This window comes from Nanorana parkeri, unplaced genomic scaffold (genome assembly GCF_000935625.1).
Source record: "Nanorana parkeri isolate BGI_ZX_2015 unplaced genomic scaffold, ASM93562v1 scaffold53, whole genome shotgun sequence".
NCBI lineage: Eukaryota > Metazoa > Chordata > Amphibia > Anura > Dicroglossidae > Nanorana > Nanorana parkeri.
Window position 1 is genome coordinate 2,540,103 of NW_017306321.1, and position 14,541 is coordinate 2,554,643.

The 14,541-nt window shown below is 42.4% G+C and overlaps 1 protein-coding gene across 1 annotated transcript in view; it reads left to right on the plus strand.

Moving 5' to 3' along the window:
* The window catches only part of LOC108803549 (structural maintenance of chromosomes protein 6-like), a 100,381-nt gene extending 86,807 nt beyond the window's left edge, over positions 1 to 13,574 (plus strand). The window contains exons 24-26 of the mRNA XM_018575385.1: positions 3,434 to 3,586; positions 8,337 to 8,434; positions 13,456 to 13,574. Coding sequence (XP_018430887.1) covers positions 3,434 to 3,586; positions 8,337 to 8,434; positions 13,456 to 13,570 — 366 coding nt within the window. The 3' untranslated portion in view covers positions 13,571 to 13,574. The remainder of the gene's footprint in view (positions 1 to 3,433; positions 3,587 to 8,336; positions 8,435 to 13,455) is intronic.
* Positions 13,575 to 14,541: the final 967 nt, after the last annotated feature.

A 14,541-nucleotide genomic window follows, 5' to 3' on the forward strand; every position in this document is an offset into this window, starting at 1 on the left:
GCGTCCATAGACTTACCTTGCGTCTCTCTGCTCGTCTCACGGTCGAGAATCGGAACTGCGCATGCGCCCGCCCCAAGATCCTTTGCGGCCGTACGAGCAGTTCCTGATTCTCGGGAGCGAGCAGCGATAACGAGGTAAGTTTAAAACCAGTTCAAGCTGTTTTTTTTTTTGTTTTTTTTAAACTTCTTGCCTATATCTACTGCTTGCTAGCAGTAGATATAGGCAAAAAAAACAGAGGGTTTAGAACCCCTTTAAGTGATGCCTTTTGATCCGACCATCATCTTCCTTCCACTTGTTTCCAGCAGTCCCTTCAGCGCTGGTGCCGGTCTCTGATCCAGCGCAGACTGCTGTTTTCTTCTGTTTCCCTCAGAGTCTGTCCGGCGTGCACGTTCACGGCTGCGTGCATTCACTTGTACTGAGTCTCTCCTCCTATCCCTCCAGTGATATGGACTGCGCATGCGCCCACCCACATCCTCCTCCTGCACAACGGTTCAGGACCTGTGTACTGCAGCTTGGAGCGAGCGGTGCAGACCGAGGTAAGTAATTGTCTATTTGACAATTTTTCTAATGTTTTTTTTCCTGCCGATACAGCGGCGCATCCCTGCTTTCTTTCCTCCCCAATGGGTGCTGCTCTGTGTCCCAGCGGGGAGGAGAGAAACTGTGATAGCCGGCCGAGCGCTGCGGGAGGAGCGCTGCGGGAGGAGACAGGCCGCGCTGTCACAGCAGGCTGAGTTCTCCTCCCTCATCAGCCTCCTGTGACAGCGTGTCAGAGAGGAGAGCAAGTACAAACACTCAGCGTTCAGTGATCGCTGAGTGTTTGTAGATAATTGAGGATATGGTATGGTTACTACATCCTCAATTATCAATGAATGGGAGTGATCTACATCACCTCCTGTCCATTCATAGTTGTAGTTATAGTAAACATACAATGTTCTCAAGTTATAAATAACCAGGAACAGTCATAGAGGATTCCTGTTCATTGATAACAGGGGACACATAAAAAGAGATTGTGGACTCTGTGTCCTCAATCTTTTTTTCTATTTTAAAAGGGAAATATCAGGGATCTGTTTAGACCCCTAATATTTCCCAGAAGCCCCTAAAAGGACAATTTTTTTTTATTTCGGTTTTGTTTCGGTTTAAAAATTTCCATTTCGGTGCACCTCTAATTTTTGCATATATCGACTGCTTGCTAGCAGTATATATATGTAAAAAAAAATGGAGACTTTAATTCTACTTTAACATATTCACTCCTTACAAAAGATTCTATTATAACAATAGTCTTTTATATCCTGCACCTACCAAGGGGTGAATCATACACATACACAGAAGCTTAACAACCTTCAGCCCCCCAGAAACAAAACAAACAATTTTTTTTAAATAGGTAAGGTACTTGAAATATTTCTTGAGGTTTAACTCCTGAGTTTAGTGTCAATTTAACACCATTAACTGTTAGAAAGTTGAACAAGTTTTTTCAAAAGAAATTGTACTGGCGTATGGCCAATTTAGGCTGTAAATGTCTATGAACTGGGCACGGTTTCTGTCTGGTAAATTTGGGTCCTCATAGATTATGGAATAAAAAACAGGTACAATAACTTGTTTCTTTTTGGTGTGTATCTGCATCCCGGGAAAAAATTAACAAATGTGTATTATTATTACGGGGTCATCTCTGTATCTTCTCCTGTCTTCACATGAGGATGAAGCAGAATCTAATGGACCATGTTGTCGGTCACATCTCAGCTGCTGTGCGGATATAAATACAGTCTTAGGTCTTTTACTATAATTGCAGTCAAAAATCCATTTAACCTCCCTGGCGGTATGATTTTTTTCCTTTTTTCTTTTTTTTCGTTCTATTTTTTTCTCTTTTGACTTTTGAATCTCCCGCCGGTTCCGCCCCCCTGCGACACGGACGCTCGCAAGGGACGGAAGACGGATGCTGGCATCGGCCGGAGGACGCAGCGCGGCTCGAGGGACAAGGTAAGAGACGCGCTGTGTATTCCCGAGTGTGGCTCTGGGTTACCGCTTACAGTACAGAAAATTAACCCCGAGTCACACTCGGGAATACCGCCAAGAAGGTTAATGATATGCGGCTGCAATAATCACTCATTTCACGTTTTTTCCCAGTGGATATCCTTATGAAAAATGTTTGGGAATATAGTCTGCCTGCGAATTGACTTTATCTTGGAATCCTTCTTGTGCATCAGACTGCACTGTTATCTAAATCTGTATGGCTGGAAATGTCTGTATTTTCTAAAGGGCCCGTCATCTCAGCCTGCAAAAATGCAGACTGTGTGTTTCCAGGGTTCCAGCACTGTTCATTGTTTGGAGGGTGACGCTGCATAGAACCATGGCACAAGCCACTGCAATCTTCTCTAGAATGAATAGAAGATAAATATGGCAGCAGTGAAATATTGATTCCTGTCTGCATGGGGATGATGACTCCTATATCCACTCTGTTTTTGCGGGTTATGAAGTGGCCCTAATTACGGTGAAAAGAGGTGGTCCTGTACACACTTCACATGCGTTCACCCTGACATTAATATGTGTATGTGCAATAAATTGCATTCGCCATAGAGGAGCACTGCCAGTTGTAGTAGATAACAAGTTCATGTTTGCCTAAGCACAGGAAGTAAATTCAGCTGACTGATTAAACAAATGGTGAATAACTATGATGGAATAAAACCTGCCAGTGAGCTGGTAATACTACCCAAGTATCGCCACCACTGTCTTAGGGTCAAAAAGTCTATATAGTATTATAACTACCAGATTCTGCAATGTATAGGATCTAGTAGTATGAGAACATATACTGACACTCAATATACTACATTACTAACATCACGTCATGGATGAGGCCTTGTCGTTGAACGGCCTGCCCGCGGTGACTCGCTAACCACAGCGGGGTCCTCGTTCTGCGATTCCTCAAGCTATCCTGCAAGCTAGAATCCTTGTATTACCACTTTCAGATTGCTCAGACAAACGACTTGTCACGTGATCGCGCTGGTGGTGCCATTATTCTTTAATGGCATTCCAGTCAGGCTAGGCAGATCGTGCGATTTCACCCCTCGCAATCGCGCACAATTGCGGTTGAAAAAATTGCATGTGGCGAAAAAAGGTACATATACCTTTTTTCAGCAATGGCCACACTGCAACCAATGTGTGCAACCGCACGAGATGGTGCAGTCCTGGGACGCGCGTTCTGGGATCACCCAAGTCTGCACCAGCCCTTATACAGGATATGATAATGTAGGGATCCAGTAATAGAGGCTTCAGTTCAAGTTTACACTACAGTACAGGCCCCAAACACGGCATCTTGTGCAGCCACTCCAGTTTAAGTCTCACTCCTGACATGTAGGTCTATGGGAATTCCTGTGCATGTATAAGCCCAGACTGTAATGCATTATTACATTGTCATTAAAGTGTCTTTTCTCCCTTGTAGGTCCAGCCCGGGGAAGGAAATAAAGCTTTAATATCCGATATGAGGTCTCTCTCAGGAGGAGAACGATCTTTGTCAACAGTTTTTTTTTTGCTTTCTCTCTGGTCGATTACTGAGTCCCCTTTCCGGTGTCTGGATGAATTTGATGTATACATGGTAATGTTCATCCGTTTTATTTTTATAATTTTTGTTTTAGTGGTGCAAGTATAAAAACATGCCTATTAATCTGTCAGAAATCCACTGCGCTCCTAACTTCTTCTTTGGATTGAAAACACAGTGCCTTTGCTGCACTGAATTCCCACCAGTGTTGTCAGCTCTGCCTGCTGGACTACACAACTCTGTCTATCCCCCACCCCTCTCTGTCGCTCTCCACTTACATACAGTGATTTATTTCCCAGGAAAACAATGCTGCTGCCTTAACTCCTAAGATCCTGCCCAAACACTCTGTGTGGAAAAAGAGTTCTTGGAAGATGTACTGTAGTTCTGAAGGATGGATAGGACATGCCTATATCAGTTTTCACTGAGCTCTCACCAGTTGCCCCTGCAAGATTTTTTTCCAGCCTGGTGATGTCACAGAGTATTAAAGAAACTTGTTCCCACTACAGCAGCAGAGGAAGAAAGTAAAGCTGGGACATGCCCCAAGGGGAAAGCAGAATGTTTATGGTTTATGTTGGGTATTACCTGAACGTGCACATCATATCACATAATTTTTTTGTTCCCCTCTGACACTCCACTCTCAGTCCTGTGCAATAAGTTTAACAAACTCTGCCTTTTAGCTCTGCTTAACACCATCAAAGAAACCTGTACTGAGAGATTTGTGTCACCTGCCATTGTAGACCTACTTCTAAAAGTAGGTTAAAAGATAATTTTAAGGCCAAAAGTTTGCCGACATCTTGACTGGCCTTGATGGGGCAGTGTGGCTTCCACATACAGTATATTTTCTGCAAATACATGCAACTAACACCTCTGGGTTTTAATACAGTGAAGCATGGAAAATGAAAGAGGGAAGCTGGTAGGTTGCCATGGGCAACTACTCCAGATTCTGTCTGCTCCAGTTTTGACAAATTACCCTCATAGGGTTTATGAAAACTCAGGGTACTCCTTTAGATTTGTGCAGCACTGTTGCTTGACATGAAGACCTGGCTCACATCATTCAGGGCTCTGTACAGGCCATTCGTATTTCACTATGCAAAACTCTTCAAAACTTGTCTTCACTGCCAGCTGTCTCTCTTCCACCCTACTATTCCTCTGACTTATTTCCTCTTCCCCCCGTCAATGTGGTACATTGTCCTCTTGGCCCTGCAAGGCAGGATCTGGGGGGTATTGAGCGTCCCGTAGATACGGCACAATCGGTGCAAAACCCAATTTAGATACCCGTACACGATATCACACCAGGTATCTGCTTATGGTCCGCCAGTTAAGGTTTGATCCGGGATGACACTACCCGCTCATCTTTCCCTTTGTATATTGGTAAATGATGTTGATGCTATATTGACAGATAGCCTTCCCACACTGTTCCCTTTTCCCGTAATGTAATGCAATGTATTTGTATTATTTTTACACATCCCTTGTGTGTTATTCTTATAATTGAAAACTTAAAATAAAGTTTGGAAAAAAAAAACTTGTCTTCATATAGGTAAGGTAAGTGTAATGGTCAGGTGTCCATAAAATGTGGTCACATATTGTACTAGGTGCCTGCTCATCCTGTGTCCTCAGTATTTTGAGTCAGTGACTTGGAATAAGGCTTCAGGCATCCAATTCAGATTAGAGTCAGAGAGCCTAATCTCTTCACTTGTTCCATGTCACTGAATCAGTAAATATTGAACTTATTGTATTAAGTGGACACCTCGTCATTGAGCCTGTTTCAGAAGTAACGATAAACAATTACAGTCTACTTGTATGTCTTTACATTTGCTATCCTTCATGCCCAGCAAGTCCCTTTCATGTCTACAGCACTTTTCAAACCATCTTGTCTTAAATTGTATTGTAATTGTAAGGTGTTCCTTATTTTGTAAAGCGCTGCGTAAACTGTTGGCGCTATATAAATCCTGTACGATAGTAATACAGAGGTTCTTCTAATCATTCATTGGTGACACAGCATTACCATGGCTTATGTCCTCGGTATAGGGCCTTAAAGGAGAACTATGAGGTGAGAGATTTACACTCATTCTCATAGTTCAAGCCGACATGTGACAATCAAACTGTCACACGTCGGCTCAATAGATCGGGAAGTGAGCGAGCGCATACCGTCGCTCGCTCACTTCTCGATCATGTTCCTGCAGAGAGCCGTGAATGTCAGTCACCGCTCCCCGCATGGATTCCCCCCTCCCCTCTCCGATCCCCCAGTGCTGAGTGGAGGAACGGACGGGGAGGGGCCTGGTACAGCTGGCTCTACCTCTAGATAGGCAGAGCCAGCTGTCAATCAGCCAACTGGGTGGATCTCGACAGTAATGTCGGGATCCGTCCCGGCTGTGGCGGTCTCAGTATACCGCGAGCTGTAGCTCGCGATATACTGAGCTTTGGGTCAGGGGAGGATGCTAATTGTAACCAGGGTAGTTGCGCTAGGATATATTTACAGAAATGAACCAGCTGCAGCAATATCTATCAACGTGATCAAGTGTAAGCCGGGGTGCTGCGCTTGGTTGTGTGTGATCCACCTTTTAATTGGTCTTTAAGTTGTGTGGAAATGTGAAAATATCACAAACTAAATAAAGTGCCAGTGATCAAATCCTAATTGCGGCTGTATACTGAAAATACAAGTCGAAAAAAGGAAGGTAAATGTGTTCGTGAATAAAAATTAAATATTATTAAATATTAAGTTAACAATGTAAATATCGCAAAATATGTGTAGCATATGTAAATAAATAAAATATTGTCGTGTGAAAACAAGTTATATTGTGAATAATAAATAAATAAAATCTGGTTGAAAATTGTGTAAACGGGTGAATTATTCCATCTGGCAATCAAACATTAGAAAATAAAAATGGAATAAAAACTAATTGTATGGCCAGTCAAAGGCTACAAGCCAAAGTGCACAAAAATCTTATAAAAACACATCTACTGATATAAAAGGTGAATAAAATATAGTGTATAAACGGGGATTATGAGCAGCAAGATACTATTTTCCTCCGAGCAACATTGGAAGTCAAGTGTCTTTTACTTATAGTTCTATTGATGAGTCCGCAGAGGGAAAAATTCTTCAATAATAGTCTCTCTGCCCTCTCCTGCCATCAGGCTGCACTTCCTCTCATCGGCGGTGTTTGGACAGCCTCCTGTATGGATGGAGAACCCTCCGGAGAGATCAGCCAGGAAACGAGGGGGGAACCGACCATAGAAGAAAAAACAGGATTTAAGTGCAGATGCAAGATCCTTTATTTAAAAAGTTTAAAAATGATTGCACTTACAAACTTCCGTTGGTAAAACAGCATATGCAACCTGCGTAGAACCTCTTCCCAGGGTGTCAGCGAGGAAACGGAGCACTCCCTTTACGTGTTTCGTCCTGAAGACTTTTTCAAAAGGGTACTCCCAGTACTGAAGACTGGGTACTCCACTTTTGAAAAAGTCTTCAGGACTTGACTTCCAATGTTGCTCGGAGGAAAATAGTATCTTGCTGCTTACAATCCCCGATCATACACCTCTATATACACTATATTTTAGTCACCTTTTATATCAGTAGATGTGTTTTTATAAGATTTTTGTGCACTTTGGCTTGTAGCCTTTGACTGGCCATACAATTAGTTTTTATTCCATTTTTATTCATATTTTTATTTTCTAATTTTTGATTGCCAGGTGGAATAATTCACCCGTTTACACAATTTTCAACCAGATTTTATTTATTTATTATTCACAATATAACTTGTTTTCACACGACAATATTTTATTTATTTACATATGCTACACATATTTTGCGATATTTACATTGTTAACTTAATATTTAATAATATTTAATTTTTATTCACGAACACATTTACCTTCCTTTTTTCGACTTGTATTTTCAGTATACAGCCGCAATTAGGATTTGATCACTGGCACTGTATTTAGTTTGTGATATTTTCACATTTCCACACAACTTAAAGACCAATTAAAAGGTGGATCACACACAACCAAGCGCAGCACCCCGGCTTACACAGGGGAGGACGCTAGTTTATGTCCTCCCATGACCCCTAAGAGAACTATGGGGGAAAACACTTGCCGCATAGTTCTCTTTTAAGGCCTATGGTTAATTGTTTGCTATGGTTGTTCAAGATTGTGGATTTTGTCTTTTTTCTTGTTGACTCCAGGAGGGGAATACTAGTAGACATTACAGGTGCACTTAACACCGAAGTAAATTCTCATTTGGGAATATGCTGTGGTACTTCAAGAAGAAAGCAGAAATTCTACTCTGTAGAGTGGACATTCTTTGCACGCATTACACAGGGCTGTGCCTACAAACTCAGGAATATTTATCTCTTGCTTTAGTAACACGTTAAAGATCCCTACTTGTTTTCATAAATAAAATACTGGTTTTAATCAGAGCAAAAGTTCTGACAACTCATTAGCTCCTGTTTTGAAAAAAAGCCTGTTTAAAGAGCTCAGTAGCTCAAACTGAAATGTAAACCTAACTGATCCATCCCCACTCACTTCCCCAACTTGGCTGGTTTTCCATATGATATCTGAAAGGGATCGACTGCTGTGTTTTCCCTTTACAGTACCCACAATGCTCTGGAAGTCCTGTGATATGGCTGTTATGTCTGTTGGCTTTCTGTTAAAAGGCATATTATTATTTTTAGTTGGACTAGTAGCTCTAATTTAGTGAAAAGAAATACTCTGTAATTCCCCCTCCTGTCCAGTGTAATGTTTCAGGTAGGAATGTGTTTTTAGATCTCATGTTATACGTTATTAATAATTTCCTTATTATGTCTTGCAGGACATGGTGAATAGGCGGATATCTATGGATATGTTATTTACTATGTCAGAGTCTCAGAAACATTACCAGTTCATTCTTCTAACCCCTCAACATATGAGGTAACCTATTTATTATAGCTGATCAGAAACCAACTTGCGTAAGAAAATATTTGCTATACCTGGTTTATCTTGTAAAGGTTGACCTTTCAGTACATTCCAAATCTTCATCAATGTATTCATGTCACAATATACAGCAGCAGGATTATTTTTCAAGAAAGCTCCACCGTGTATCTTTAAAAAGCAGTTCTTGAGCTTCAGTCAGTGACTTCTAGCTGGGATGACATCATCAGTCTGCTGCAGGCAGGAGGAGGCATTTCCTCGGTCTCCTCCCAGTGATCAGGCTGCAATATTGTAACAAGTCACTATAGGTGGCCATACACACTATGAATTTCAGCTGGTTTCTTGATGAACTGGCTGAAATTTGCACAGTGGGTGCCAGTGTCAGCACCCTTCCTGCCAGCATTTCTTGATCAACTGATTTAAGGAGCCGTTTGAAAAATCTTCAACGAATAGAGCTGACAGCCAATGAGCTGCCAGCTGTTTGGGTGTTCTGACAGCGGGAGATTCTTTGTTCCACGCTCATAAGCGTTGATGTACAAATCTATATGTAATCAATATTACAGTGTATGGTTCGCTTAAGGGAGAGGCTGCAATAGGGGTTGATCTATGCATGACAGCCAGCTTCTCAGTCCAAGAAGTAGATGACTGTGGGTTGTGCATAAGAAGTAAAGATGGTGCCGTCCTTCTGGACAGAAAAGCAGGTAAAGGCATTGTAAGAGAGTACTGTGATCTCTGAGAGGTAGTACATCACCTGTTACACTTTCACATTACATTGCACAGATGCTCTTAATATGAATAACTATATCTGATGCAAGAGCCACTTTAATGTACATAGACACTGAACTTGAAAGTTATTTTAAAAGACAAATGAATATTTAATTGGTGCTGCTTGGCTTGAAGAGATTTTCTGTTGTGTTTTATTACAGGTATCCATATAGTGATGTCTGTTTACTCTCTACACACTCTTCATTCATATCAGCCCCTTCCTTCCCGGAGCTTACAATCTAAGGTCTCTATTTGACATGCATACACACACACGCACAAAGGACCAATATGGACAGGAGTCAGTTAACCTTCCAGCATATCTTTGAAGTGTGGGGGGAAACCCACACACACACAGGGAGAACATGCAAACTCCATGCAGATAGTGTCCTGGCCGAACCTTTATTCAAACTGGGGACTTCAGAGTTGCAGCGCAGAAGAGGAAGCCACTGTATGCCCGTAGTTTAGCTATAATGTGTGGGCACAGCTCTTTATAACAATACATGCATAGCATTGTCTTCCAGTTCACTTTGCAAGAGCCCCTAGACAGCCTCCGTGGGTGCCACAATGCACAGTACATTTACATATGTGCATTGTGGTGCTTTGAAGGGAGTTAGGAGCATTCTGCTGTATATGTGTATTGGTTTGCCATTCATGGCAACACATGTGTGCGAATTTGTGAAAAGTGAAGTCTTAGGGGGTCAGGTACGGAACTGAACAAGCTGCTTGCCAATTGTAATACAAGAAGATGATAGTGCTGGTTTTTGGCTTCCAACAGCTTCTTAACAAAATATATTTCTCCTGGAGTTCCCAGTTTGGAAAGGTAACATGTTAGTGTGATGTGGCAGATTAGTCTTAACGCTTAGAAATGTGAACATGTTCCGGCATCTCGTGTCAGACTTGCATTTGAAGCCATTCTCTATTCCTCACCAAGCCATTGAGCATCAAAGTAGATAATATGCCCTTTTTCTGACGGCCTTCCAAGCTGCCTTATCTGGAAGCCAGAATTTCATTTGATAACTCTGCTTTGGGGATACTTCAATAAAGCATGAACAGTGAAAAAGAGCCGCAATTTCTTCTCAGCAATCAGATTCTTAATGGATGTTGTGGCATGAGAGCTGCGTTTCAAGCTTTCTGGGGGAATATTCTAGTGCCACTGTCTTTATAGTGACTGCAGTCTGTCAGGGCTTCTAGTTACTCCTTGTATAGCGAGTACTATGTAGAAAGGAAAGTCATGGAGGGAAATGATAGAGAATGGCAGCTGGGATCTGGGTGTTGAATATGGTTAACCTGGGGTTAAATATGGTTAGGCCTCGCACATAGGACAGGGAGATGCGGGTATCTTGGTTGGAGTTTCATTACAATGGTAATGACTACTTCTGTCCTTAGATAGGGGGTGTAAAATCCCGTATTTCTAAATAAAATTCTAAACGCTATGAATGTATATATGTACGAGTGTTCATCGTGCAGTTGATGGTGGTACATTGCGTGTCAGTGCTGTGAAGAAATGCCTCGTCAAATTCATAGCCAGGGGAGAATTGTGTTGGCAGTGGCAGTCATTTGAGAAATGTGCAGGTGCTTCCTCCATGTTCTACTTTATTAAAGCTGAACTCCAGCCATGCCATATGTCTTGCAGAGTTGTACCGTCTGCTCTCTTGTACTGAAATAGCTTACTCGGATTTTACTGCACACTGGGATCTTGGTAAGGAGTGGGCATTAGAGCAAGTCAGACACAGCCCATCTTATTTCCTGGCTGGAGGATGTCCAACATTATCTAGTGCTTTCCTTCCTAGCCTGACTGTTGCTGGCCCACCCCTTTCATTCCAGTTCAGTTTTTTTCAGTAATGGAGGCTCAGCATCACAGATGGACATTACCTACTGCAAACTGCATGCAAATGCTTCCTGTCTAGGAATGTCCACTCCTCTAGGCGGACTTGCACCCATTAAGACATTTTTATGAAAGCATGACTCCTCCTAAGAGCCAGCCTTCTAGTTGTGTTAGGGCCGACAGCTCTTGGTAGTTATACTGAGACAGGGTGATGTGATGTTTTCTGGAAGCTATATACAGGACCTTGCTAGCCCCTGTCGCTAGCTACTTGCACTGTATAGAGAAGCGCAGCGATCCAGACATCACTGGCTCTATAAAAAAGTATGTAATTAGAACAAAATGTTTTCCATTAAACATTTCAATAGCATGTTGATATTTTCCAGGATCTTCTAGCACTCTAAGAGAAGATCCCAGAAAGTTCAGCACTGGCTGTTTCAGCAAGAACTGGGGTCACTGAGCTTTCCTTGCTGTGGTCATAGTAATAAAAATCAATCCGTAATTAGACTCGATTTCACTCAACCAAAACCTTTTCATATTTTGTAGTGATGCACTGATAGCAGTAATGGCACAGGGGATTTTTTTGCGAGTACTCATACTCGTGAAAAAGTTCCAATACTGATCACCGACTATAATAAATGACCAGGTTTTTCCATCAATGTATTTTTTCTTCCCTGATGGCACATTGGGCATATTCCAAGAGGACAATGTCAGGATTCATCGGGCTCAGATTGTGAAAGAGTGCTTCAGGGGGCATGAGACATCATTGTCACACATGGATTGGCCACCACAGAGTCCAGACCTTAACCCCATTGAGAATCTTTGGGATGTGCTGGAGAAGACGTTACGCTGGAGAAGACTCTCCAATCATCACTACCAGATCTTAGTGAAAAATGAATGCAACTCTGGATAGAAATAAATGTTGTGACATTGCATAAGATTATCAAAGCGATGCCACGGCGAATGTGTGTCGTAATCAAAGATAAACGTGGCCCAATAAAATATTAGAGTGTGTTATTTTTTTTGGCCAGATAGTGTATATGGTGTTTACACTATATGCAGTTTACAGCTCTGGGTCTTGGAGTCTCTGCTGTTTACCTGTTCAGAGTATTCTTGCCTTAATTTAATAGCAATATATTTACAACACATACATTGTTATTGTAATTTTTCTTTCAATTATGAATCTGTGCAGTATGTTTTGTTTGAGATCGGTGGTGCTCCTCCCCAATTGCCTCTGGCCAATGGGCGGGTGACACGCATATTGCTTGTGGTTGCCTAGCAACAATTAACATAGTCTGTCTCTTGAAGCGCAAGATGGCGGTGCGTTCCATCCGATTTATAGGACGGACCACGCCATGCACATTCCCAGTGACTATTTTGACTCCTCTTTGGCTGCTAGCACGATACCTGTACCGCATGGCGCGTGCGCCAGTGGACTGTCCCTCTGCTCTCACTGAACTTCCGTGTCCTGTCGCTATGGCAACCCGGCATCTGCATTCGCAAAGTTATGGTAATCACTGCACATGTTGGATTGTTTATATAACCCTTTTTTTCCCTGGTATAAGTGTATGCTTTACATAATGTGGTTTGATATGATTAATTTGCAACAATACTTTGGTTTCTCTTTCACTTGAAAATGGTGAATAGAAGCTTGTCTTTCTAATGATTCCATTGTTCACAGCTGTTTGGTTTTTTTGACGTCATGTGACGTCAGGGGGTGTGTCCAAGGGTGTGTCTGCACTGCTTTATGTCTATTTAAACCCTCTCTGTTCGTGTCATTGCTATGCCTGATGAAGGGACCCTGTGTGGCCCCGAAAGCGCTTGTGTAACTGACATGAGTTTGCAATAAAATCCACGAACTTTGATCCTATAAGGATTTGGTGTGCTGGTGACGTTTCTGCAATTACCTGCAGCCTCTCTACCCCTCTGGTCCAGTGGTGGAATGTTCCTCTGTGTCCTCACGTCCTATACAGTGTATAGGACGTGATGACTCAGACTGCTGAATCGGAGGGGGAGAAAGACTGGAGAAACTGGTCTAAGAGCCAGCCGGCGGCAAGCGTCAGGTGAGAATATCTTCTTTATTTTCATCCCTAGGCAAAAACGAGCACTTAACCCTTGCAGTACACGGTAGCCCCACTACAGGGGTTAAGAACATTTTTGCCTGGAGTACTTCTTTAATTTAAATTGCTCACATACTTTGATAGAAATTCCTGCTTTGTAAGTGAATACATTAAAGGGAGAGAGCTAGGGGTGGGTGACATCTTGTCACTCTTCCTGCATTGCACTTACGTAGTAGAACAGTATGCCCCACACCTGATCATGGTTGTAGGCAGGTATATCTGGGAACAAGTTTTATGGCTACAATTGTCCTGTTTACAATATAAGCTGGAGAATACATCTAATGCTCACTGCAATGTCCTGTGTTACTTTACAGCTCCCTCCCATCTAGCAATCTCATCCGAATCCTTCGAATGCAAGATCCTGAACGAGGACAGACCACGTTGCCTTTTGTGCCAAGAAACCAGGAAGATGAAGAAACTGAAGATTAAATTCTCCATCCTCCTGTCTAAGTGAAGGGAGAAGATTTTAGTCCATTTTGTCCCTTTTTTTTTCTTTTGTTTTTTCTTTTAAAGTAAACCTGTCACGAACCCGGGCAATTCATACTGAACAAAGACTAAATGAAAAAGAACAAAGCAGAGGTTATTAAGCCTCTATTATTAAGCCTCTATTACTCTGTTATTTGGAGGGGACTGCAGGCATGCCTGACTCCTTCCCACTGACTATGGACCTTGGCTGTGGAGGGGGTTCTGTTGTTTAGGAGAAGGGCTTGCAATGGTGCTTTGGGCTGTGCGAGACCCTTTATTTACGCTCCATGGATCAAGAAGACCCCAGAGATCTATTTCCCAATTATGTGGGGGATACATGGGGAGCTGAGACTGTGTTTTCCTATTGCCCAGTATCCTGTCCTGGACCAGACTCTGGACTTAGACTCCCATTTTACTTGTTAGTCAAGTCTATTTGTCTGATTGTGTTAACAATGGGTTTAACTTGGCACTTGCTGTAGCTGAGTAAATTAACATACGACAGACACTCACCCCATCATGTGTACCTTCTCTCTCCCTATTCTTTCATTAGGGCACTGGGATGGGGATGTCTGTTTATGTCTGAGTGTATTATGTTTTTAGACCACCAGAACTGTATAAATACTGTGCTGGTTTTCAATAATATGCAATAATACCGTTCTTGGTTTCACCCTCAGGCCTCATTCACACTGCCAAGAGCCGGCTCGTACAGATCCGTGTAGCGTCTCCGGTTGTATCGGGCCGCTCCTGGGAAGGACAGGTGCTGGGTGTGATTGTACGCAGCAGCCTGTCCTTCTTCACATGCCGCGCTGATCTGTACGGGTCGGCTCTTATCAGTGTCAATGAGGCCTAATACTGACTAGCTCTGCCTAGTTATTAGGGAGATTTGGGCTATATTCACTTTCTTCCAGTTCCAGAGTGGAGGAAGCTGATTTCTG